Source organism: Cynocephalus volans, chromosome 9 (assembly GCF_027409185.1).
Source record: "Cynocephalus volans isolate mCynVol1 chromosome 9, mCynVol1.pri, whole genome shotgun sequence".
Taxonomy (NCBI): Eukaryota; Metazoa; Chordata; class Mammalia; order Dermoptera; family Cynocephalidae; genus Cynocephalus; species Cynocephalus volans.
Window position 1 is genome coordinate 128,085,400 of NC_084468.1, and position 27,940 is coordinate 128,113,339.

The window sequence follows — 27,940 nt, forward strand, 5'->3', positions numbered from 1 at the left end:
AACCCTGTACCAACCCTGTACTCATCACTACCTCCTTTACTAATTTGTTTGGGTAGATTAGTGTGCCCAGCCCCAGGTGGTTGGTCCTAATTGGTCTAAGACAGGCATAACAATCTTCTTCCATATTTTCCTAGTCTCTCTTGCTGTTAGGTGGGCCATGTGACCCAGCTCTGGCCAGTAAGTTGAAAGAAGTCTCTTGGGGCATTTCTGGAAATCCTCTTCCTTTCATAATGAAATGAGATGTGTATCTGGTAGTTTCTTGTGGATGTGATATATGGAGCAAGCATTCTGTGCCCATAAGGTGATATATATGAGGGAAATGCCAGGAAAGCTACAAGGATGCTAGTCCTCACATCAAACACTGTACAACTGCCAACAGCCACTTTCCTCCAAGTTTCTTTCTTTTTTTTTTTTTTTTTTTAAAAGATGACCAGTAAGGGGATCTTAACCCTTGACTTGGTGTTGTCAGCACCACGCCGCTTAGCCAGTGAGCGAACCGGCCATCCCTATATGGGATCCGAACCCGGGACCTTGGTGTTATCAGCACCACACTCTCCCGAGTGAGCCACGGGCCGGCCCCCTCCAATTTTCTTATGAAAGAAATAAATCCCTATTTGTTTAAGCTACTGTAAGTCAAACTGGTTTTCTGTTGCTTGCCACCAAGTACTGTTAGCTCATTGCCCGAGGTGTCCCTCCAAAGGCTTTTCCATTTGCCTTCTGCCAGACGACACATCTGTGTTACCTGTTTGGAGTCACTCTTCATTTTTCTTAGTTTGCAGATTCCTGGACCTCAAACCTAAATATACATGGTTTAACATTTTCAGTGCAGTTTTGTTTTGTTTTCAAGAACCTGGAACCCAGGCCAAGAGTCTTTATCTGTAGGAAATTTTTATTATTGCTATTTTACTGAGGTGATCCTGGCTTTAATGCAAATGTGTTCATTCCAGCTCCTAACCCTACATGTGCCTAAGCCTACATCTCCTCTATAAGAAATTCACTGAGCGTAGCTGGCATCCAAACATTCTTACAGGTTATCAGAGAACCCAGAAAACTCACCTGCTTCAGTCTGTCAAACCCAAGTGAATTGTATTTGCTTTTAAAGAAATTTGCTTTAAAAAAAAAAGCCACATCTACTTCTGGCATGCAAAAACAAATTACTACTATATTATTTGCATAGCACTCAGACTTCCTGATCAAAAGGTAATCTCAATATTTTTTAAAAGGGTAGATTTTCACAATGGTATGTACAAGTGAGAAATATATAAGTATACTTGATACCTTTGTTTTTAAAACTTTCAATTTGCTTCATTTTTCTTCAGACAGCATTGTTACTGAATACTAACTAAAAAACAAATTCTTAGACATTCTGCACATTCCCATTTCATTTGGTGATTACTGAAAAAATGATAGCACTAGCTATAAAACCCAAATTCTACCACTTACTAGTAGAACAACCTTATTAGGCAAATAACTTGGCCTTCTTCTCAGATTCATGTATATATAGTAGGGAAAATAAACATGGTTTTTAGTTGCCCATACTGGAATTCTCTTTTGGCTGGAAAAATACCATGGAAATTTGTTTAACCCTGTAACCAAAGAATCACAAGCAGAATCAAGAGACAAAATTTAATATATGCACACAGTTTTTTTATATAATGCAGCATCACACCATGTAGGGCATTTACTCTTATTTTATACATTCAGATATGTTTGAAACACTTCTTAAGGCTACAAAACAGAACATAGAAAAATAAACAGGAATATATTCAACACTTACAAAAAGTGATATGATAAAGTATATAAAGTACTATTTTCCTTTCCAACACTTCAAAAGATATGTATATATACTTTTTTTTTTTTACATGTAACATCACAAATGATCACATCTTCACATGCTTTTAAGTATTACTTGTACTCAGTGTAAGGCTATTATCATTTTTCATACATAAGTTTTTTCTAACTCCATAACAATGCAATTTTTAATCCATTCAAGTAAATTCAACCCTAAAGTTGCTGTTTCCCAGCATTAAGACATGCACCCACCCCTCTTATAGGATTTTCTAAAACTTGTATTTCAGGGGAGAAAAAAAAATCTCTTTAAAAAAATCCCAATTAATGGGAGAGTAAATGTCTGACACTAGTAGCAAAACCTTAGTTCTTTGAAATTGACATACTGGAAGTGAGCCATTAGAATTTTAAACAAAAATAATAGCATTTAGATATAATATAGGGAGCAAAATACAGTAAACAGAAACAGTGTAGCCAAATATGCATTCTCTTCAGCTACACTTAGAATGGACCTTGCTTAGTACCCATAAAGTGAAAGACAAAAAGTTTACCTCATCTAAAACTGTAGGTAAAACAAATGAGGCAAAAATAAATATTGCTAGTTTGTAGGATGGCTGAATGTTTTCTAAACCAGTCTGGTTAGAAAGGAACTTTATTGCACCAAGTCAATCAAGTTTGCAGTTCACAGGCATTTTAACTCAACCTTGAGTCACAAAGGATACAACACACTGCAAGAAAATAGAGTTTGCATCAAATAAGCTGTATCAGCATTATGGTTTGGGAAACCTGCCAGGTCAAGGCAAGGTCTGAGTTTAGGTCTGCATGAAAATGAACTTGTGGGTTACTAGTAAACAGCATGAGGACTACACAGATGCCAGCATCCTGCTGCCAAGGAACACATGGGACAAGAGTTGAAGATTTATCCAAGAGGAAAGGAACCTGAAGAAGAGATACATACTACTAAAAGGAAAGGAGGATAGAATCAAGCTCTGCAAAAGCACCTAACTAAAAAAAGAACAAGAGAGCTTTGGTCAGTCTAAACATTTGTTCTTCAAAATGTGTGTGATTGTAATACGGTGAACTTTCATAATTTCCAACTCAAAATACAAATGATTCTTAGAGTTCTATACTTTTGCTTCCTTTTTCTTATATAGAAATATTACATTTGTCAACATACAGTATGACATACAGTTAAAGGAAGACAAAAAGCTTGCCTGGCCCTAGTTTGACCTCAGCATAAGGCAAAATCCCCTGGACTTATACATTTTAAAACAAATCTAAAGGAAAAAAAACTGATCTTCATGCAAAGATTGATAATTTTTAAACTATCAAAAGTCAGAGTTCTTCCAGAGTTCACTGAGAATAGTACCATCCACTAAAATTCTCTTTCAGCACTGTTTCCATTATGCCCTGGAGTTGACATATGGGAAACAGGAACCAAATCAGTGTTTCTTTCAGGAGCTATAGAGTATTCTGTTTCTCAGTTGAGGTAAGACAAAGTGATGGTAAAGAAATGAATAGTATGCTTTCCTATCCAATCTTCTGTTCCAGAAACTGAGACCAAACCCCAGTCAATAAAATGAAGGACAATGGAAACAGCAATTTCTTTTGGACTCCTGAGATCAAACTTATATTGAACTTTAAATCTGTTATTTATATCAAAATGTGATTTTTATAAAATTTATCAGGTAAGTTAATCCTACATAAAAAAGTATGGGCTGAAAATGGAGGACCCTCTAATCTTCTCATTCGATAATTCAGCAATTGATATTAAGAAAAAAATGGCTTAAGCAGTACCTTCAACAACTTATCTAGCTTAGAAGATGACAACAGAAATTCCTTTCAACAGGTTCTCTCAAGAATTTTCCTTTCCACAAAACCATCCCAGTCTTTATAAGTTTTTACCTAGCACCATCATAATGTTATCTTTCAAAGTGCTCTCTAAAATCCTATGTTACAAAATTATCTAAATGCTAATTACTACTCAAATCAGCAGTTAAACAGACATTAGGTAATTAAAATAGCACAAAGGTAAATAACCATTATTACAGTACAGTGGAGATCTCACTGAGCCTAGCTGGCATCCAAACATTCCTGTAGGTTATCAGAGAACCCAGAAAACTCATCTGCTTCAGTTTGTCAAATTCAAGTGAATTGTATTAGCATTTAAAGTAATTTGCTTTAAAAAAAAAAAAAAAGCCACCACATCTATTTTTGGCTAGATATATTATGTACACATGGCATGCAAAGAGAAATTACTATTATTTGCATAGCACTCAAACTTCCTGATCAAAACATAATCTTGACATTAAGGGCAGATTTTCACATTGGTATGTACAAATAAGAAATATAAGCTACAGTTATTTTTACAAAGTAACACAGATGAATGAATACTGTGTTAATTCAGAGAGTCCAATCTCCAAATGAGAACAGAGTGCAACATGCAAAGGGAACCTCTAGTGAACACTGCAAACATTGGAAGGAAGCAGGATCAAAGACATGTTACCTAACAATAACAAACTTATAACATACAAAGCAAAACCATTTTCTAGCAGCATCCTCTAGAAAAGAACTAGAAGTCACAATCATCTTATTTTTTTCTAATAGTTCCAGCCATGACAAGTTGAACATGCAAACGTAAAGTGATACACATAACCAATGGTGCAAGGAGAAAAACAAAACACAGTAACTCTCTCTAGAAACCTGTCAAGCTAAAAATTTTTAACATTTCTTCTCACAAAATATTTAGAATCTGTCAGTCAGTGCATTAGTGTTAAAGTGGCATTAAAAAACTTCTGCAGTTTTAACAGATGCAGATTATTTTCAAAATGCATAGCATCTACATTTCTTTCGAGTAGGCACCATGATATTTACACCAGTGCTAAGAATTCTTGGTGGAAACAGCCATTTCATTGGATTTCCTACTATTTCTTAAACATCTATTCTTGTATGCGATCTCAAGTTAAACAAATACTCACCAAAATTCAAAAATATACCCTATGAATATTAAAAGAACTATATACAACATTACTAAGACACAGGTTAATAGGCTGCCTTATGTGTAATATTAAAGAGAAGACATTATTCAAGTTTGACAGATATTGAGATGAAAGGCCTTTGGGTTGGAAGCATTTTAAAAGACAACAGTGTTTTAGGCTGAGAATTGTTTGAGCCCAGTTTATGACTAAGGCATTGCATAATAAAATATACATTTCTATTTGGTGCAATGTTACGTTTTGGAATCTATAGTGTGTCAAATGGTGTATTTTCTTGTCACTTTAGTAAACACTATAAAGCATATATTTTCCAATGCTTGAAGTCAAACTTATACAAGGAAAAAGAACAAACACTAATTATACTAAGCTGTTTATAAAAAATACTTTAACAAACTTATTTTCTACTTCTTATGGGAGCTGTCACCCGATACATAAATCAGATTTTGAATAAAGAAAAATGGCAATGCCAGGAATTTGCCTGCCCCCTTGAACTCATGTCCAAAATGAGAGTGAGGGTCAAGGGGAAGGGGAGGAAATAGTTCCAATTTGGGTTTTTATTTTAATGTGTTTTTTTTTAAAGCCTTCAGAAACATTCACCTAAGAAAGGATTTCTGCTCTAAATACTCTAGCAACAACCATCAAGTGTGTTGTCCCCTATGGCCATCTCCCATCCCTGATCTCCTCCTATCTCCCCTATATGGTCGTCCTCTGACATTTCGATGGTACTGATAACCTTCATCCCGGCTTCTGCTTGGCTGCCCTTTCCAGGACTCCTCACCTCTCACATGTTGATATCCACCCCTACCAGAATAGCCCCAATCACTTTTGTACTTCCTGCCTCCGTAAGTCTGATTATAGAACTGCTTGGATCTACCACTTCTCAGAATATTAGACACTTCACTTTCATCTTCTGAACTCTCTTCTTTTGGTCTTTGCACTCTGCTATCCACAGAGTTGGCCCCAGGGCTGACCACTTCAGCAGCAGTCTTAGGATCTTTTACTTTTTCTGGTTTTTCTTTCAGACTTTGAGTGGTCCTTTTAGACTCAAGTTCAACAGGCACAGCTTCTTTCTCTCTGTTTAGAATCTGATTGGGAAGATGAGCCTTTCCTTCTGCTACAGGAGGGATGGAAGCCAATGCCATATCTGCCTTCCGTGTCTGGGACGATTGCTCCACCCGGCCTTCAAGCTTATTGCTCACACTTGCTTCAGGGACAGAATGTGCAACTTCACCCCTGCCTTCCAGAAACTCATCTGCTGCTGAACCACATTCTTTAGATAGATCCAGGCTTTCCAGGGGCAGATCCAATTCTCCTTTTTCATCAGAGGGCAAGACAATATTCTGCCTCATTACTGGATTTTCTATGAATCCTTGAAAAGGGTACCCATACCAAACAGGAGGAAAGAAAGGAGGTGCAATGGGAACTGGGCCTAAGAATGGATTAGGTCCAAAGGACGGATGTGGGAACATATTCTTGCTACTTAGTGACTCTTCATATTCAGCATGAAGAAGCTGCCCAGGGTTCTCAGATTCAAGATCAGCCTGGTAAGACAACTGTCCATGACTTTCAGACACCTGAGATGGAGGGATAACCAGAGGTGCAGAAAATGTCGGCGGTCCAATCTCTGCCTGTGGCATTTGACCATTAACACTGGCCTCAGTCTGCATAGGAAAGTGTGCATCGGTACAGGTACAATCACTTTCATTCTGAGCAGAAGGAGCTTCGTGGAACCAAGGATTATGAGGATACACAGGGACAGGGACCTTTGGGTACATCCTGCAGGCTGCCAGGTAGGCCTGGTGCAGAGGGTACAGGTAAGAATGTGGGGCCCACATAGGACAACTATATGCCTAAAAGAGACACAAAAACAGTAAAATAAACAAAAAGGGAGGGGGAAAAAGAGGTTTGGGTGGATATCTATCTAAAAGTACTGGGTTCAAGATAAGTTCCTCATGCCTGCAAAGACCATATAATCTACAATCCAAATATTAGATCACTGTGATACCAAACAAAAAAAGGAATTTTACAAAATCAAGTCACTGCTTTAAGATTCCATTTCTTGCTCCTATAGTGAAACGAATACAAAGTCCTGATAAAAATATTGATAAGAGACTGTATCTCAATCACTGGCTGTTAGCTAGAACTGCATTTACATTCTGGCTCTACCAGTAACTCACTGTGTGGCCCCATGCTGACCAGTTAACCTGTCTGGACCTGTTCTTACCAGGAAAATACTGGCATAGGAGAAGGTGATCTCCAATGTTAGGACCCCACAATTCAAGCAGCCCCCAGAGCACACCTACTGCAAGGATTAAGCTAAAAATGAAATACTCCAAACCCTTCCTCTGAAAAGGTTCAGGTAAAAACCAAAATATGAAGAAAATATAGCCAGCTAATTAACTGGCTAACCAATTAGATAAAGCCCACATTATAATTAGATAAATACCAAACCAGGGAATGAATATAGATGACTAGATAAATATAAAACTAGGAAATATATGAGAATGGTAAAATTAATCAAGTCTTTTATGCAACAGGTCAGTAGGCTAGGATAGGACTCTTCATTTCATATTTTAACTGTCTAGAACCCACAGAATCTAATTCAGGACAGGAGACAACTCAGCACTGACAAGTACCTAAAGCTCTACAGCAGCCTTTCTAAGAAAAGCTATTTCTAGGCTGACCAATTCCCAAAAAATATCTCTGCTGTGCTAGTGAACAACCATACCACCTTTATAGAGGAGTACTTTCACAAGTTATTTCCTTGGATCCTTTCAACAGCTGAGGCAGGTCATATTGAGAATATTACCCCCATTCCATAAACGAAGCAGGCTAGGCTCAGATACACTCAGTGGCTTGCCCAGGGCTACACAGTTATAGAGTGATGGCGGAGAACTTCAAACCTAGATCTTTCATCTCATTTGCCAGTGAGGGCATTTCCACGAGGCTACCCAAGGGCGTGGCCATTTTCTCAATATACTCACAGGTTAAACCATCTCCAATTAGGAGGAAAAAACAGCAAAAACTGGGGCTTGCTACCACCACCAAAAACAAACTATACAATACTAAAAAATCTTAAAATAATGAGATTTAGTAAACCTGAGGTTACTGACAGGATAAAAGTTAACATTATTTAAAGAGTAATAATTTAAAACAGTATTAATTTTAAAATAATAAAATAACTTTAAAATGATAAAATGTAAATACCTTCACGCCAAGATTGAAGAAGAACCGAAGAATGTTCTTATCTGAAAATAAAATAATTAGTCACTAAAACTATACATTCACAAAGCTTTTATTTTAATCATCCTCAATCACTATGTAGTTCTAAAGACAATTTTACCTATTAGAACTGTTTTCTCTAGCCTGTGATATAAAACATACATAAAAACTGCAATATAACCGAAAGACAGGCTATTACTATAGGGTAATTCCAGGTTCAATATGCTTTGTCTATATTAACATCTAAATCCCAAAATGGCTTAAGCTGAGACTTTTATCTGATTAAAAGTAAGAAGGAAACTCAGGTGCCCATTATATTTCAACTTTTCTGTAGACTTTAAAAATCATGAAATGAAAATATTGAGAGAATGATAAAATCAACATATACGTAACTTATTAGTAACATGATTGGTAGGGGTATTCATATGCCATTAGCCCATTACCTATCAACTTGAACATCAAACCACTGACAAGTGAAACAAAATTATCCACATAAATCCAGGTACAGAGCATATATTGCACTACTCTTTCAAGTTTTACAGATGTAAAATTTTGCAAACTAAAAATGGGGGGATATAAATTCCTTAAAAATAAAGGGGGCAAGCAAATTTAAAAAGAATTCTCTAATCAAAAAAAATATTAAGTATAGTACTATAATAACAGCTACTACATATTATATTCACTCTTCTCCATAATTTTTTCATGAATAAAGTAATAGGAGTAGTTCTAAAAACCAAGCCAGTGTTGAGAAAATTCAGTAAGGTTTACGTATTTAGTTAGTGAAATTGTCATGATCCTAATTCAAAATGGTTTCAAGGCTGGTTATGAAAAAACGCACAAGGAGACGGGCCATTACTAAATATACAAAAAGCATTTCCTAATAAAACTAAGCCGAAACAGGAGTGAATGACCAATAGCCAAATCTCTACTGTCCTTCCCACCTAAGCCCTTCCCTTCAGCTTACTAAGAAACCAGACCTCTAATTTCTACTTGTATCTTTTAATCTCACTAAACCTATTTGTATTTGATGAACAGAATCAGCTTGAACTTAGAGAAGGATCTCACCTTTAGGCAAATCATCCCCTGTCTGACACAGTGAATAAGGTGGTGCAATGGCTCGATCTCCCTTTTCATTATAAGGAAACCCAGGATAGAGTGGGTCTTGGTAAAGGCTCAATGTCTGAGGCAAAGGCATCAAGGGCTGGTTAACTGCCTGTATTGACACAGGAACTGGAGAGGGTGCTAAATGAGCTTGGGATACAGCAGAATCGGGTCCAGTGGTCAGAGTCTGTGTCACTGACAAAACAGGAATTTGAGCAGGAACACCTACAAAAGAGAGAAAAAGGAAACAAAAACTATAAAAAGCTGAAAATTATTCTCCTCTACAAATACAAGTTTACATTAAATATAAAGAATGCCACACTACAGCTGGTAAAATGGTGTGTAGAAAGGCAAGCAATCTAAAGAAATACTTTTTACATCAACCAAGGATTCTCCTAGACACATAGAGGGTAATGAGCCCAAGAAACAAGCTCTGAGTCAACGTCTTCTAACAGCAGCTCTTACAAACATGTGTAAGACACAGGTCCTGGGAAAGGGTTCAACTGGGGGCCAAAAAAAGCTGGCCTCTGAGGGAAGCAATCAAAGCAACCAGTGGAGATAACCAGCTCACACATAATGCTCCTGGGAGTATGAAGATATACCTCAAATGAATACCACCCCAATGAACTTATCCCTCCCACGCTGGAAGCAGAGAAAAAAGCAGAGTCACAGAAAGCTCTGTGAGATTCCACACACCTAACCCTGCTTTGAGCAACTCTCACTCTAGAATTTGAAAGCTCTGACTTGAAAGGCTTTTGTTGGTTGGTTGGTTGGATTTTCTCAATTTTTGTCTAACCTGTTGGTCCAAAAGTTGTAGGTTCACTTGGCCAGGCTGGCACAGTGGCTGGTAAAGAAGGCACCGCAGGAGTTAGATGTACCTCTGGAGAAACTAGAATGGGAGCTGGATTTGACAAAGACACATGTTCTGCTGGCTTCTTCAAGAATGGGGGGCGGGTAGAAAAAGACAAGAATTCATTTTACTTAAACACTAATGTTAAGCCACCAGATGTACTGCCTTTTACACACCTTCTTGTCTTAGAAACAAAAGAAAGCACAGCAACTAAAAATAATATGCAAACAAATTTGATCCTAACCAAAGGTTGCCTACACACAAGTCACAGAAGTCACTGGCAGAGTTAGAAACATAATGCTTTCAAAGCAAGTGAGCAAAATTATTGAAATCATCTTGAATTTGATGAGTTATTTAGAAAAACTCACACAAACACATGCCACTTAACTATAAGTTTTCTTACCAATATGAAGTGTGTTAATTGAAAGGCATTTAACATTGAACATTCTCTACTCCTGTATTAGACCAAGAACCAAAATGTCTGTCTGAATTCAGGTTCCTTCATCATTAAACTTATAAACTGGTGGTTTTGTTTTTTAAATGTATATTTTTCAAATCTCTTCCATCAGTACATGCCTTCCCTTCTATGAAATAATTGTTAATGATGCAGACAATTCTTCAAAAAAGAATCTTGAAATAAAGCAGAAATTCAGTTTCCCTTCAAAAATCTAATCCTCAAGCCAACACAAGGTAATAAAGATAACAAAATAGAAACTTTTTCAAAATCAATTCAGAAGAACAGTCTCTATGTCCAGAAAATAACATTCCCTAAACACTGAGAACGTTCCGAACTAACATCAGAATTATAGAAAAATCATAACTGCACCTAAATTGTGATGCTAGAATAAATTCTCCCCATTTCCCACATAGATGTCTTCTGTTTTTAAATGATCAAATACTGACCAAAAAAACTCAGAGAATGGAACATTTAATGTCAAATGTAACAATGTACTTACTTGTTCTGCAGGGGATGGGCACTCTAATTTCTTTGACTTTGATGGTGATGAAACTCTTGCACATTTACTATCACTAACAGTCTTTAAAAGCAAAAAAATAAAAAAAGAAGGTGTAATTCTGGAATAATGGTGGTTGCCTTTATAATTCACCCTACCTGCATCTGACAGAACTCTCCTCTCATCACTGAGTATTTTTTCCAATTATATCTGGTCTTCAATAGGTGGGTTAACTTTGCCTGCACATCTTTATCATATCAAACTCCTGCGTAGATTTTACTGGGGGAATGGCTTCAAATAGCCCACTCTTCTCCGTCTACTCTAGAGTGATGGAGAATAAAAGCTACTTTCCAACAATTCAGATAGGGCATCCCAATGTACCTTGAAGAAATGGTTATGATTTGTGAGTGACTTCTCAAGCTCTGGTATCTTTTCCTTGCTTTTCTACTTCCCTAAAACATACTTATAAATGTTAAAATCAGCTCCATCTTCTTCCACTTCTTCCTACTGTATTATCACAATGTTAAGGTAAAAAAACAAAAGATGCAATTAGTGTTTAAAACTTTTACCTCCAATGTGCTTGGCTCAGGTTTTTTATCCAAGTGAATATGTCCATGGAAAGAGTCTATAACAGATAGAGATTTTTAAAAAGGCAGCATGGGCCACCAGTCAGGTTTGAACACAGAAGAACAAATTATGAAGACAGAGAAAGCCAAAAGTACTTCTTGAACCATGTTTAGTCAATAAAAAGTGTGATTTTTAGAATAACATGTAATGTTTTACCTCAAAGTAATGTTTCTCTACAACAGTCAGATATGTGACATCCAATATAAACTGCTTAACAATTTAAAGTGTTCTTTTCCCAATATATTACTTTAAACCAGGCACAGATCTCTAGCATCTGCTTTCAAACGGTGAAATAACATACCTTTGTCTTTTCGTTCTTCTGTATCCATTCTCCGCCTACTTCCTTTTCTATCACTTACATGTGATGATTTTCTCTGGTTGCTTGGGTTGCTACTCTGAGAAGCTGACTGACTGACTGATGAGCTCTTTAAAATGAACAAAATCCAACATTTTGTGTTAAAGATTACCCACAAATACATGAAGAGAAGTCCTGTAACTAGGGTACCCATTTAACTCAGTTGGTTAGAGCATGGTGCTGATAACACCAAGGACCAGGGTTCAATCCCTGTACCAGCCAGCCGCCAAAAAAAAAAAAAGAAAAAGAAAGTCCTGTAACTAATCTTACTCTTCATACTTGTAACTAAAACTCTCAAAATTCACAGCCCTATATTTTTATACTTCTGAAACTACAAAAGATTGATTCTCGGGTCCACATTTAACTATATATTCTACATTAATAGTCTCATTACTGAGTCAAAGCATTACCATCAGACCTTAGGCCTTAATTAAGTTAGACTTCTTTTCATATCCCTAATTCAGGACGCCACCCTAACCAAACCTTCTTCACCTTGTAACTTAAATTCTTTGCACAAATAGCATTCTCTGCACCAGTCTTCAAAGAAGTCATTGTAGAGCCATAGTCTTTGGGGGAGCGTCGGGGGGCCTAAGTGCAAACTAGCAGATACAGTGTACTAGGATTCCTATCATTGAAATGCTACTGACTGTCAGCAAATCACAAGATCCAGTCTTCTAACTGGTAAAACAAAAGGACTGGAATAAGTCAGGATTTTAAGCTAAGTTCTCACTGAGGGTCATAGGTTCATATTCTAGCACTGTAAGTAAATGTTTTACACAGCTGAAAAGGAGATATCAGTCCTCTCTAGCAAGAGTTTTCTAGAAGACAAACCTAAGTCACTATCAAATCAAATACAGAATCAGACTCCCTACTCTAAAAATGATGAGTATGAAGACCCCATTTTAACAACCAAAATATTTCACAATCTGTCTCCATATTTTAATAGTTGTACTTTTACCGTTCACTTACTGAAAAAAGTGAAGGTATGAGTACAAGCTTAAATGATTTATAGTTGTTTATTATACAAACATTATGAAAAAATGACATATGACATGAGATAAATGTACTTGGCACACAATGCCTATTCACATAAAGATCTGAGCACTTCTTCCAACAGATTCGAACTACTATTCCAGATCACCTGTTTTCACCTGACCTCCTCCTCAGACCTCTAAGAAATCCCATAGAGACCAGAAGACAGACAATCGAATGTGTCGGGCTTAATGTTTTATACTGGGTAGCCTCCCATAACACTCCATTTTGTTTAATCAACTGTTAAGAAAAAGTATCTAATGACCATTCCGTGTCATAGGCCATTTGGATACCACTAACCAACACTTAAAAGACCATAGACACGGGGCTCCCAACCCTAAAAATGAATTAGTAATCCCTCTCCTGTGCTGCCAATGAACCCCTCTCAAACAGCACATACTTCACTCTACATGAGAACAGTTTTCCCTTCTGACTCCCCCCAAAAGAGTTAAAAAAAACCTGAAAGGAGAGAACATTTCATCAGAGAAGCATCCATCACAGCCAGTGTCTGACACACAGAACAAGGACTAAGCCACAGCAGTATATGCTACCACCACCAACACAGTGAACAATGTAAAAGATAGCTCTCATTATATACATCAGATCCTGGTATGTTTAATAAAGTGAAGAAAGTTTCCTGATTTTATAGCTGTAACTTGTAGTAGGTTAATTGAATCTTGACCACTACCACATTTTACTTTGGCTAGCAAATTAAACATGTTTTGGTTCTAAAGATAAGCCTAAACACTACAAGTGAATGAATGAACTTACTTGCCTCAACTATGTTATCAACATTTCAGTAATATCTCTAGACCTCATATTCTGCATGTAAAATGTGAAAAGGAGAGAGAACTACATGATCTTTAAGGTACCTTTCAGTTTAAAAATTATTAGTCTAACACTGGAAATCACAGTTTAATACAGAAACTATATTATGAGAGACTTCTAAATAATAACTTTTAAAAATCTCTTTTTATACATACGGAAAGGGCTGGGAAAGCCTGTTCATCTCTGTTCTGAATCTCATAAAGTAAACGAGATTCTTCTATAGCTTGCTTCTCTCTGCGCTCTTCTGGAGAGAGGCCAAAATAGTTAGATTCTCGACTCGTATGATCAAAGTCCTCAACTCTCTCACGATCAGGTTTTCTGTCAAATAAAACAATCTTGTCAGAAAGGAGGAAAAAAAAAAGACAAAATGTACTGAGTACCTAAGATACAATTATCAATTTTCAATACAAATATTCAACTAACTTAACTACACTCTGACATTTTAGAACTTCTGGCAGCCTGGTTATTAATAAACGCTTAGCAAATGGAAGCTCCCATAGTTTCCTTACAGAGGAAGGCTCTGTTAGGCTACCTTACAGAGTCAAGAAGACAAACTTACAATGGGAGGGAAAAAAAGGAAAAGAAACATATAACTCACTTCCAAGTGATACAGAAATGGAGATTTTTTTTTTTCCTTTTCATCATGGCAGAAATGTAAGCACTGTATATATTCTTTATGCCATATTCTCATACTTTCACAAGAATTCACTCAAAAGAAAGGAACAGCTTTTCACAAGACGGCGCCAAAGGCAAAGAAGGAAGCTCCTGCCCCTGCCAAAGCAGAAGTCAAAGTGAAGGCTTTGAAGGCCAAGGATGCAGAGCTGAAAGGTGTCCAAAGCCACAAACAAAAGATCTGCACATCACCCAACTTCCGGCAGCCCAGGACACTGCGGCTCCGGAGGCAACCCAAAGATCCTCGAAGAGTGCCCCCAGGAGAAACAGGCTTGACCACTGTGCCATTATCAAGTTCCCCCTGACCACTGAGTCTGCCTTGAAGAAGACAGAAGACAACAACACACTTGTGTTCATTGTGGATGTCAAGGCCAATAAGCACCAGATTAAACAGGCTGTGAAGAAGCTCTATGACATTCATGTGGACAGGGTCAACACCCCAATCAGGCCTGATGGAGAGAAGATGACATATGTTCGACTGGCTCCTAATTATGATGCTTTGGATATAGCCAACAAAATTGGGATCATCTAAACAGAGTCCAGCTGGTTAATTCTAAATACACATTTTTTTCACCATTAAAAGAGTGAGTGAGTGAGTGAGTGAGTGAGTGAGTAAGTAAGTAAGTATAAGTGAGTGAGTAAGTAAGTAAGTATAAGTGAGTGAGTGAGTGAGTGAGTAAATAAATAAATAAATAAATAAATAAATGGGATAGTTTGGGTCTCAAAAGCATTCTAATTTTCTGTTCTAAATAGAGGGCAAGGGTCAAATGAGATACCAGGACCATCCACCCTCTTGCTAATGACACCACCAAGGGAGACAGAGAACTGAAAAAAAGGAAAACTAAATGTGCAAGGCTGGATACTAACTACACAAGCAAGACTGCTGTCATCTCAATATAATTTTGGTTAAAGAAGAATGACAAGAAATTCATGAATAGAGTTTAGTAGCCTATAATACAACCCTAATGTTTTTATGTGGCTCATAAACTATTAAAGGCAACATGAATACTATCTGCTACCATGCCTAACAATTCCACAACAGTAGGAAATGGAAATTCAAAATCTTTAAGAAAAATATGTTGTTTGTCACAGTACAAAGAGATATAATCTTCCTAAAAACAGTGTGAGAGACACTATGATACCATCAGATTTTTTTTTTTTACCTCTGAAATAAAGAATAGCTATTTCATGTCCTCAGACACTCTAATTCCAACAGGGCGGATGTAATCAACCCCAGCCATATCAAAGATAAAAGCAGGGGAGCAAATCTGGACCCTCATCATCTTAGACCTCCCAAAACCCCAGTGATATAAGACTCGAAAGAGGACTCAGCAAGTGTCAGGAATCTCTGGGAAATTACCACCTTACCACTGTCTTCTATCACCCAAAAAAATTACCACTACTATGTTTTAATCTTATCCTCACCTACCACACACAGAGAATCAACCCCTTCCTATTTTCACCCAGCCTGAAGAGAGATGTTCAGCAACACCATTTCTACCATATCCCCATTAATGAAAACATACATGGCAATCTTGCTTGGGTTTTTTTGTTGTTGTTGTTATATTTCGTTTTGTTTTATCCAAAGGAAGAAACAGTATCGGTTACAAAGAAATAAAAAAGTAAGAGGCCATGAAGGTCTATGCCTAGCATTACAGTTCTCTTTTATTCTATAACTAGGAAATTCAAAGCTGATGAGTTAATTATTAGAAATAAAGTCAAGATGAACTATAACAGGCTTAAATTAGTTGAATTGTTAGCTATAAACTTCTAAATGTTGACTGGGCTTTTAAAAAATCTTACTTTAATATTCAATAATCACTAATTCCTAAATTTGGAAGCCAAAAATATAAAGTAACTATACGAAGGACATAGGCAGAAATGAAATTTTTAATAAAATTCTCATTTTTTGATAGACTAGAAAAGAAGCATTTTTTTCTTTGAACACAAAAGTACTCTTTGGTGTCTTAAAGATTGAAAAAGAAAATACACACCAACTACCACATGGCTAATTTAAATATACTTTTATCTATTAAAAACTGAATTTATATCCAAGGTGTTTCTGGTGTCTAATCACATAGGAATTAATAGAATACTCAGATGTTTCCTATCAACAATATTTTTAATCAATGTTTTTATTACTATGCAACAGACAATATTACTTTGTCTTATTAGGATCCTCTACTTTTTTATGTATTAGCTATATATTACTTGTGACATAAAACAAGGTGGTGGTAATACACAGACACAAAACTTTACAGAATTTGACATTGTGACTGATTTACATAGGAACCTAGTGATATTTACAGTTAGTCACAGGTTAGCATTGTGTATGTAAGAGTGAATTTTACTAGTATATTAAAACAGATTTAGAAACTAATCATTATTGAATATTTAAAGTAATATTCAAAATAAGTTAATATCTTAGGCATTTTGCCGGCAATGGATAAGCTGCCACCAGGTGCTAGTGGAGTCTTGTCAATGTCCAGACAACAGACATCAGCCACAACTAGTTGATTAATGGCATGAATCCCATCTGTCTGGGAGATGTAAACCACCATAGGCCCCAAATGTCCCTGCACACTGTTGCTGGATGTGCCAAGAATGCAAGGCTCTGACCACTCTTCACCCAGGCCATTTCACAGAGTTTTGTTTGTAGTGAGAAACCTTAAGAAATAAAATGTACCTTCTTTCCCAACTGATTTTTAATCATTTGTTCTCATTAGAACTTGAGAAAAATTGGGTTATGAATATATATGTATTTCTTACACATGTATAAAGTGTCCCTACAAAGATACACAAGAGTCTGTTAATACTGGATGCCTCTGCAAAAGGAAACTAGATCACTAGGAAAATACGGATAGGAAGGAGACTTTATACAGAATAAATAACTTTTAAATGTTTTGGACATTGAAAATATGAATTTACTTCCTATCCTAAATAATTTTTTAAATTAAAAAAATAGTGTAATGGATTTGAAGTACTAGTTATCTGTTAGGGACTAAATTGCATTTCCCTCAAAGGTATGTTCAGGTACCTAACTCCTGGTACCTGTGCACATGACCATATTTAGAAACAGGATCTTTTCAGATGTAATCAAGTTAAGATGAGGTCGTACTATAGTAGGGTAGGCCCTACATCCAATATGGCTGACGTCCTTGTGAGAAAAGAAGAGAAAGACACAAACAAATGGAGAGAACACCACATGATGATGGAAGGAGACTGGAGTGATACACGTACAAGCCAAGGAACCCCAAGGATTGCAGACAACACCAGAAGTAGGAAGAGGCATGGACCAGATTATCGCCTAGAGCCTTCAGAGAGAGCAAGGCCCTGGCAACAACTTTATTTCAGATTTCTGGCCTTTAAGAATTATGAAAGGTCAAATCTCTGTTGTTTTAAGCCCACAAGTTTGTTATAACAGCCCCAGGAAACTAATACAGCCTAAATGTCAGTCTAAGAACCTCTCTGTCTTGAAGATGTGACATAAAATACCTTTAATGACTAAAAGGTAAGCACTTTCTCAAGAAAAGGGAATGCTGGAAATAAAATAACTAAAGATCTCAGCTTGGCAGGCACATAAGCTGATGCTAAGCTCTTCAGGCAATTGAGGAGAGGGCAGTTTGAATAGAGAAGGCATTGGTCACAGTAACCCACAGGAGACATGGCTATGTTTGCATGAAGAGGACAATCTCAACTTAAGACACACCCTTTCAAATAATGCTCCTTCAAGGGACTATAAACTACTCAGCAGAAGGGTTTATCAGCTATAAATTATAATCCACAAAGCACAGGAAAATTATGACCTTGAATTTCACCAGTCTTTGTATATTTAGTCAGAATACTTATATTTACAATTATACAAAACTAAAACTTGAACCCCAAGGCCAGTCCGTGGCTCACTTGGAAGAGTGTGGTGCTGACAACACCAAGCCTGCAGGTTCAGATCCTTGTATAGGGATGGCCCATTAGCTCACTTGGTAGAGCGTGGTGCTGACAACACCAAGTCAAGGGTTAAGATCCCCTTACTAGTCATCTTTTGAAAAAAATAAAAATAAAACTTGAAGCCCCATTCAGTATTATAGATATTACCGCAAACAATCAAAAGTTATCAGAACAAAGTGAACCAACAATTTTGGTTGGTTTAAGTTCCTCACCCTCCAAGAAATTAGAAATGAAATTTGGAATCCAGTATTTACCATATTACAAGCCAACAGAAAACTATTAAGTTCTAGAATAAGATTTGGCTAGGATAAGGTCTCAAAAATCATACGACAAAAAGTATTCAAAAATAAAGGTCTCTTTCCCTACAATATTACCTTGCTTTTGTTAGGAACTGAAATCCTCACATAGTGTTTTATCAACAATACTTTTAATACTATGCTATAGACAAGAATATGAACAAAAAGATGGCAAATATAACAAATGCCTCTCACTTAATTTCCACTTCTCTTGCACTCGGGAAGGTTACCTTATGATCTGTGAGGGTGTCCTGCTAAGATTTTTGTGCTCACTGGAGGCTTTCTGAGGCTGTGACCCTGAAGAATGACTAGAGAATGCATGTTGTCTTACTCCCGAAGGATGCTGAAGTCTAGGAGGTAGTGCTGATGGGGCTTTTATTGGTTTGCTTGGATTCTTTGGCCCTCTGTAATCCACATCTGGAACAAGAACCCAAAAATAACCTCATAATTTTCATATAACAAACCACCACAAATACCATCATCCCTATCCCTAAGAAATGATAACTTGACATGCTCCTACCAGAATGGAAATTTTGTCCAGAAGTAGAAGGTTTTTTCATCTTCTTCCCTGACACTGTGTTCCAGCTTTCTAGGGGAGGTTGTTTGAGGTTCTTCGGTGCATGTCTTCAAAAGGAAGAAAAAAACTTGTAATAATTTAAAATACTCCTAGGAAGAATGCTTAAATACTTAAGAATTACATCAATTTACATAAGAATTTCTAGTTTTAGTTCTTACATTAAAGACAAATTAGAATTTAAGCACAAACAGCATTTAGCTATCCAGACATAATTCTAATCAAATAAAGTGACAAAAATCCAAAGCATATTTTCTGACTTAAAAAAGAGACTAAAAGACCTAATCACAATCTAACCAAGACTAAATAAGGAATGACTGTTACTCTGTTAGAAGTCATAAAGGTATTGTATTTAAGGTAGGAAGAGAGGTCTTTATTCTGCCATAGACACACATAAACAATTACTAGAGAAATGGGGTAATGCCTGCATTTGCTTTAAAATATTCCAATTTCATTCCCATTTTTTAAAAAAGTGAAAAGTATTAGGGGGAATAGATTAGAAAAGATTGGCAAATGCTGTTAGTTACTGAAACTGATGGTTATATTTGGGTTCACTGTACTATCCTCCTTACATTTATCATTTGTTTAAAATTTTCCACAGTAAACTTTAAGGTGTGATTTACTACCTTTTTCTCTAATTGCAGCAGCAACTAATACAGTAAAGTTTAAGGTGTGACTTACTACCTTTTCTCTAGTTGCAGCAGCAACTAAAATAAAAGGTACTCTAAAATAACACTGCATAAAAGCAAGTCACCAATATGTTACTACTCCATCTGACAAACATTTACTGAATACTAACCACATGCGATGCAGCACTAAATGAAATGAGAAATATGGTCCCTGCTCTCCAAAGCTCCCACTTTACAATCTAGTCAACCTCCCAAACTGCCTTTGTGAAGATATTTTAAACAGTTCTTATACACAATAAAACAAGTATTCTTTATTTAAAATTTGCCAACGTGCAAAATACTAAATTTGAACTCACACTATTTTTCTAAACATCTGTACAAATATACTTTCTACGCATGGGCAATATCTTTCATTGAATTTGCAAACACACAGGGCCATTTAGAAATGCTCATGATAACATTAGGGAAAATGGAAGAGACAGCAAATGCCTTAGCTAGAGAACAGTACATACTTCTTTCCCAGTTCTTCAACCAAAACTGGTCCATTCTCAGAGTAAACTCCTTGAATGTCTGCATTAGAAAATTTTCCATTGTGATCTAACCTAACCTGTCGAACAATTCCAGAAATAAAAATCAGTCACCTGCATCTTTTGCATTAATGATCAGTCTTTAACTTATTTTGTCTTCAATTAGAAAGAAAATGAACATTAATTGGTAAAAATAAGATCAAAAGGGTGTACAATAAAACCCATCTCGCTAACCTCCCAGATCTCCACATTTCTACCTAAAAGAAAAGAAAACTTTTGTTTATCCTTCCTTCTCTTTGTTCTCTTTCAAGTTTTCCACATAAATACAGTAAAACCTTCCACAACTCTTTTCTACGATTGGAGCACATTTCTGACAATCCTGTAAAGAAATCTCCTAACTGAATTATATCCTCTTCTTCATCACCTTTCAAATACCCCAGAATCAGAATACTATTAAAGGTTCTTAAGGTAAAGTCCATTTTTGATGTCCCAGATATAATCCTGGTCAGTCAGATACATTTCACATAAACCAATTTATTATAAAGTAAATAAGTGTTTCCTCCACAAGTCAAGGAAAAAATGTTTGTCAAAAGCTGTTTTATAGTACTTTTAAAAAGGCAACACTTTTTGATGGAAAAGATTTCTGATAAAAATGAACTTCCGATATTTTTTGTGCATGTGAGGTTTTTGTTTTAGAAATACAAGTATTTTTCTGCTAAAAAACAAAACAAAACAGAAAAAGAATCTTGTAAATTATCTTATCCAAAGTTTCTCCAGCCTTAGCATTATTGACACTTTGGACTAGATAATTCTTTGTTTGGGGGCAGCGAGGAGTGTGTTCTGGGGTGACTGTCCTGTGCATTGTAGGATGTTTGAAAACATCTTTGGCCTCTACCCACTAGATGTCAGTAGCACCCTCCCAGTTATAAGAATAAAAAATGTATCCAGACGCTCAAATGTCCCAGAGGCGGGGGAGTAGGGAGTTGGGAATCACCCAGGTTGAGAAACACTGATCTAATCCAACTTTTCCCTTTAACAATCAGCTACAAATCCCAGGCAGTACGCTTATTGAAAATAAATGGCAAAACTTATGGTTCACTCTCCCTCCTCAGTCCAACAGAAAAACATTATGTATGTATCAAAATCTTCCAGGATAACTTTCACAAAACAAATTGAGTAGTAAGTCAAGTCTGAATCAATTTCAATAAATTATTTGCCAATTGTAATGAAAACACCTAAATATCTGAAATGTCATTGTTATTTCTTTGAAGCATGAATACCAAAGGCTGAATTGTTTTTAAAGATCATGTGATGGGAGGCCATGGTTTTAGATAATACTTGTATAATTTTAGTAATGTATTCAAATGGGTCAAAAAGCTAAACATTAAAATGTATACACGATAAATATATTCTGAAACTACAAATTAACACATTCAAACCTCAGCTGTTTTCTTGGTTCCTATTAGAAAAAGCAAGATTTCAAGTAAAATCTTTTCTTCTTTTATACAAATCACTTACTTGGCATTTATCTCCAACTTCATATTGTAAGCCAGCAGCAATGGAATAATCATGTTTTTGTTGAGCTGTAAAAAAAAAAAAAACAATATAATATAAAGTTAACTTAATTATTTTGAAGTACCACAAAGCAAATTTATAAAAAATGCTCACATTTTTAACTCACCTTGTTTAGACTTCAGCCAGATTTCATATTCCACATTTCTATAGACTGCTGGATTGAGTGACTTAAGAACCTTTCTAGACAAAGAAAGGCTAGTAGACTCCCCATTGTTCTTTGGGTGCTAAACAAAGTCAGGAAGTCCAATCAACACAGAAATGCTTTTAAAACATTTTTGTTTGTGATGTGTATAAGAGTAAAATCAAATGAAGAAAATAACCTTCAAAAAATTAGTAGTCATCCATAAATTTCTTACTAGTAAATGGCCTTGACTCTACTGAAAATATACCATAAAAAAAATTAAACTAAATTCATATGCTTTCTTATATTGAAGAATTAAGACCATTTATTTTTTTAAATGTTAATAGTAACTTTATTCTTTTTTTCATTTTATTATTAGCATATTCATTCTTACAAATCGTGATATTTCTTTATGCCCTTTCCCTGACCTAAAGGAACTAGTTAAAACCATTCTAAATAAAATACCTCATCGCCTGCCAAAGGTTTAAATTCATTCACGTCATTAGGAGTGGCAGTTTTATTCCTATGAAGGAAGAAACATAACCATAATTAGAAGCAGAATATGTATCTGCATACAATTAACTTCTACCCTAACACAACAAAAAACTGTCACCAGCCCTTTGAATTCACTGTAGCATAAATGCCTATGCATTTTACATTCATTCACTCAATAAATACTTGAGTGCCTCCTATGTGCCAGGCATTATGTATTATTAGGTGCTAGGGTCTAACAGTGAACAAAACAGACAAAAACTCTGCCCACATGAAATATACATTCTAGTGAGAGTAGATACAAACTAAATAAGTAATCAGCATTTAACATATTTACTGATAAGTGCTACGGGAGGAAAAAGGTAGGAAAAAGTGATAGCACAGGGATGCAAGCTCAAATAATAAAAAGTGGGATGAGGAAAGGACTTGCTGAGATGTCTTTTTAGATAAAGAAAGGTTGTGTGACAACAAACCATATGGCTATTTAGTTTTCCGGGCAGAGGAAACAGCACCTACAAACACCCTACAGTGGCCAAGAGGCTGCTGAGGATGGAATAGAGTGATGACGGGTCAAGCGGCACATCGGCACATGAGATGAGAGAGGCTCTGACCTGCACCTACTTGTACTCTTCTGTTCTACAGTTCCTCCTTCATAAATCAATCTATAGTTTTCTAGATAATTTCCAAGAATACACCCTTAACTGCAACAATATTTACTAGACTCCAAGTATCTAGAGTTTAGACTAGAAAATCATTCATAATTTCCAGTACTTCAAGACCAGCCAATTTGAATATGCAAAGAATTCAGGCACTAGAGTATATAGTACATCCTCGGTCTTCCCGCCTTATTACCACTCTATGCCTATCTATCTTGCCATGGTTATATAGCATTCTTCTTCCCTAATTGAAGCTTTGTCCTCAGTCAGACATGACACAAGTAAAAAGTTTTAATAATGCAGAAAAGGCAATCCATATTCCAAGGGCTACAATAGTACAGTATAAAAAGAAAAACTGAGCACAATAATGAACACATCTTCTTACACACCTGCTCCACTTTCCCCGGTAAACTTCTCCAGCTTACTAGCCTCTTCACTTGCCAACTGCCATCCCAGACCCAACTGCTTCTAATACTATTAACAGCAGCAGCAATCAAAGGCATGTGCCACAAGTCCTCCACACTCCATCCACAGGCAATAAGTTACAACAAGTTAGTTAGTTATTCTCTAACTACTTACAACAAAGGAAGTTATTCCAACTTCCCTTATGCTCAATAACATGTCTTACTCAGACAGGTGCCTGGATAGAATCATGGAGCAGAATTTCTATCTGTGCAAACATAATCAGTCTGTTCTACGGTTAAACTTACAATGGCACACACTGATTCAGGTTAGAAAGAAACAGCAGTTAAATTTTCAATCAGTATCAGGGAAGTTTAATCCAACAAATGACTGAAATTACAAATCAAGACATATATATATTTTTAAGTATTTTTGTAATAAAAAATTAGATATCCTAAGGCTTAAATTCCATTTCTATCTCTAGCATCAGTGTGTAACACACCAAGTAGGATACTTTCATAACCTCATACAAGAGGAATAATATACTTTTAGCTTCAATGGAAATATAAGATAAAGTAAACTTTAATACTGTTGATAACAGCTAATATATGTTGACTATTATATCTAGGGACTACGCTATGCACTTTACATACTATCCCATTCCTCACAAATTCTCCCCTTCAAGGAAATACGGATATATCCTCATTTTATGGCTACCACATTGAGGCTTCTTAGAAAATTTAAGTAACTTGCCTCAAGTCCAGTTAGTAGCAAGCCAGGATTGAAACTAGGTTTAGATGTACAGAGCCCAAGCTCTTAACCACTACCCTGTATGTCTTGTGTGGAAAAGAAAAATAGGCCTCAGTAACTTTATGTTAAAAGGTATAAGTTTACAATCTATATAGAGGCATTATCCAGAGCTGCTCACATTCTTAGAACCCCAATTTTGGACTTTATCTAAAGAAAAGGAGGCACTATCTAAGGAGGAAAACAATGAAAGAAAGTCAAGGAAAGCTAAACAGCCATATTTTTCATCAATGGATATGTAAACATTTGAAAGGTTAACTTTAAAATTTTACTATAATAAAAAATAAAAAATTAAAATAAGATTTTACTATATATACACATATAGATAGGACCAAATCTATTCTACAGATATACTTCTACATTACATAGACATTCTCATCAACCAAAAACAATGACTTTTAAAAGGAACAGTGCCATAATGGAAATTAGGTAAAATTAGTGGCAGAGAAAAAAAAACTTCTACTGCAGATTGCTGTATTTTATGAATACCATAACTCCTGAATATATGAAACAACTCCATGAAGAAATATTTTTTGAAATGTTTCTCTGTAGGGCATTAGGAAGATATTTTAGGATTTAAATTTTTCTTACTTGCAACTGTCATCCTCTGAATCTGATATTTCACTGTTGTTCTCATCAGCTACTTCAGAGGTGTCTAGTCCCATCATGATTTTACTAACATCAGTTTTAAATACCTTCTCATACAGCAATTCGTAAAGGAGAGCTGCAATTAATGAGAGAGACTTTATGCAACATTAACTACAGGCAGTTTTTTAAAAATAGGAACAGAGCATAAAAATGTGACTGTCTATTGCTCAGGCTTCTAAAATCCTAACTGGACATCCGCAACATCTAATTGTCAATAACACAATTTAATCAGAAGGTTACCTAGAGAGCAACTAGATTTGTCTGTGCACTTAAGTACTATAGTTTGAAATCACTAAGATCCTGCCATTTTTTAAAATAACGCAAAAAGATATGACAATTGTGAAACAAATATGACATGAAAAGCTAAACATGCAGACTGAGCAATTACTACATCCTACACACTGTGCTACGCCTTTACATACCCTCATATTTAATCTCAGCACACTGAAGTATTATTCTTTCTGGCTGTACAGATGAAGAGACTGAAACTTAGGGATGTCATACAGCATGCCTGACATTAAAAGACTTGGATGGAAAACATTAAGATGGCTAAAAAGAGGAACACAATAAAGACTGCACTAGCTGACAAGTCAGAAGGCTTGGATGCTAGTCTTAGCTTTCCTACTAACTGTAACTTTGGACTAGGCACTTCTTGCGTTTCCATAAAGCAAAAGAATGTTTGACTATATAATTTAGCTCCAGATTTTAATTTTACATAAGGAACTAAAAAGACACTGTTATAAAATGCATTCTCAGCAGCCACTGAAGGGAAGACACATATTTAGATGACTTTGTTGCTTTAAAAAAATAAAAATAAAAAAATAAACAAAACCCTCCTGTCCTGAAAACAAGGGAATAAATTTTACCAAAAATTCAAAAACACATGGATTTTAAGACTTTCATTTGGTTTTATTACAGGGAGCTTTATGAAAACAAGTACATTAAGAATTCATCAACGATGGGTGCCCGCCCTCTAAATGAGTCCTCAAAGAGACCTCCTTCTTTCATACCATCTTTCTTCCAGATTCTGGTTACAAGAGACAGACCTCTGGTATCACCCAAACCACAGGCACTTAGAAGTATAGGAAAGGCAGGCTCCAGGAGCTATCCTTCCCAAAGCTGAAATGTCCAGATTTTACTGGCTGGGGAAGGAGGAAGACACAAACCAGTATACAGACAGCTAGATTTTCATATCTCAAAATGGATCAATTAATTTTAAAAAACTGCATCACACATATCTTTACTGGTCACCACTAGCTTAAAAACAGAGGAAAAAGCTGTTACATGCCCAGTACATGCTTTGTATGAGTGATTTGTACTTTGTCTGAACAGATGATAAAGTAGATAATGGTTACACTAGCTCTCAAATGGGAGGAGGGGAAGGGGAAAATCTCTCACACACACACCCCCACACACCCAGGAAACATTTGGCAAAATGTCGGGATATTTTTGGTTGTCACAATGAGGGACAGGGAGTGTTACTGGCATCTACTGGGTAGAGGCCAGAGATGCTACTAAACAAAAGAGCCCCACAAAACATGATTATCTGGCCCAAACTATCAATATTGCCAAGGTTAAGAAATCCGCCCTAGAGCCAAATACAAGCCAATGTTTGACTTGCTCAGTCATTTGGATTTTCAAGCTATATATACACTAACAGCTTTAAAAACGCATGTAAGTCCTTATTTACTGCTGAAAAAAATAACTCTGTATTTACAAGTCAAACTCTAGCCACTAGTTCCTTTTTTCTTCCATTGGAAAAAGTTTTTACTATAACATTAATATTCTTGGTAACCTAAGCTTCTTAGAAATATTTTTTATATCACAACAGAAAAGAATATATTTACTCTGATTTGTCTGCATTTAGGCTGTATAGTTTATGAATAAAATGTCCTCTATAAACATAAGGTGATACTTACACTGACACATAGCAGAGCTATCTTTATATTTTATGGGATACACAATATCATAATGATTTCCATTCGAAAAACACAGTAATACCTGAAAGGGAAAAATAAGACATATTTCAGCCCTTTATATACACGACATTTACAAAGCAACTTATGTCTCCAATGCCTCTGAGTTATCAGATAACTTCCAAACAGAAAGTGAATATTTTAGAAGCAACCTAAAGAGACAATGTTACATGTACAACTATGGTACATCCATATGCTAAAATGCTATACAGCCAATAAACCAAAAAATTCTTAATGGCTTGGGAAAATGTTTATAGAATCAAAAAAAAACAGACACAATATATGAAAACATGATTTCAACTACTTAAAGAACAAGAAAGTTAAAAGACTGTTAAAAAAAAAACAACCAAAACCTTATTAATACTAACCTCTAAGAAACACAAAAATAAATATTTTCTGCTTCTTTACAGTGTTAAGTACTTTCTAAATAGTCAATTACTTATACAAAAAGAAGTATACATTGATTTTGTTTAGAATATGTCATATTCCAAAAATTGTATTGGAAAGACCAGATCCAGAGCAAAGTCCTTGGAAATCCCCAAGTCCCTAGAACTGTGGTATTTCACTCAATTACCCTCCCCCTTACCACCACCAGCGTGGTGACACAAAAGACACTTCAACTTGGCCTGCATGACTCCAAAACAGCTAATTAAAACAAAATTCTCTTCAACCTTAGCCATGGAGGTAAAAAAAAAAAATCCTTAATGTAAGAAAATTCTAAAAAAACAAAATTCTCTCATAAGAGAATGAGGTGAATTTTTTTTTCTTTTCTAGATTTCACATAATTTTTCAGTTGTTTCTGCTTTATGACCAAATAACGCAATAACACCACTGCCAGTAAAATTACCTTTACAATGGAAAATATATA

At 35.9% G+C, this 27,940-nt stretch overlaps 1 protein-coding gene and 1 pseudogene across 3 annotated transcripts in view; one reads left to right on the forward strand and one right to left on the reverse strand.

Moving 5' to 3' along the window:
- Nucleotides 1–1,612: 1,612 nt before the first annotated feature.
- Nucleotides 1,613–27,940, reverse strand: part of OTUD4 (OTU deubiquitinase 4) — a 41,308-nt gene continuing 14,980 nt past the window's right edge. For 2 of the 3 annotated variants that reach the window (XM_063107610.1, XM_063107608.1), the window contains 16 exons: nucleotides 27,016–27,097; nucleotides 25,040–25,172; nucleotides 22,557–22,614; nucleotides 22,077–22,194; nucleotides 21,914–21,978; nucleotides 20,381–20,475; nucleotides 19,186–19,289; nucleotides 18,896–19,082; nucleotides 13,908–14,070; nucleotides 11,839–11,962; nucleotides 11,480–11,535; nucleotides 10,914–10,994; nucleotides 9,904–10,042; nucleotides 9,072–9,332; nucleotides 7,992–8,032; nucleotides 1,613–6,634 (listed from right to left, as the gene is read on the reverse strand). In XM_063107610.1, coding sequence (XP_062963680.1) covers nucleotides 5,423–6,634; nucleotides 7,992–8,032; nucleotides 9,072–9,332; nucleotides 9,904–10,042; nucleotides 10,914–10,994; nucleotides 11,480–11,535; nucleotides 11,839–11,962; nucleotides 13,908–14,070; nucleotides 18,896–19,082; nucleotides 19,186–19,289; nucleotides 20,381–20,475; nucleotides 21,914–21,978; nucleotides 22,077–22,194; nucleotides 22,557–22,614; nucleotides 25,040–25,172; nucleotides 27,016–27,097 — 2,919 coding nt within the window. In that variant the 3' untranslated portion in view covers nucleotides 1,613–5,422. The remainder of the gene's footprint in view (nucleotides 6,635–7,991; nucleotides 8,033–9,071; nucleotides 9,333–9,903; nucleotides 10,043–10,913; nucleotides 10,995–11,479; nucleotides 11,536–11,838; nucleotides 11,963–13,907; nucleotides 14,071–18,895; nucleotides 19,083–19,185; nucleotides 19,290–20,380; nucleotides 20,476–21,913; nucleotides 21,979–22,076; nucleotides 22,195–22,556; nucleotides 22,615–25,039; nucleotides 25,173–27,015; nucleotides 27,098–27,940) is intronic. The other variant, XM_063107609.1, reaches the window with a different exon arrangement.
- Nucleotides 14,237–14,956, forward strand: LOC134386339 (large ribosomal subunit protein uL23-like; annotated as a pseudogene).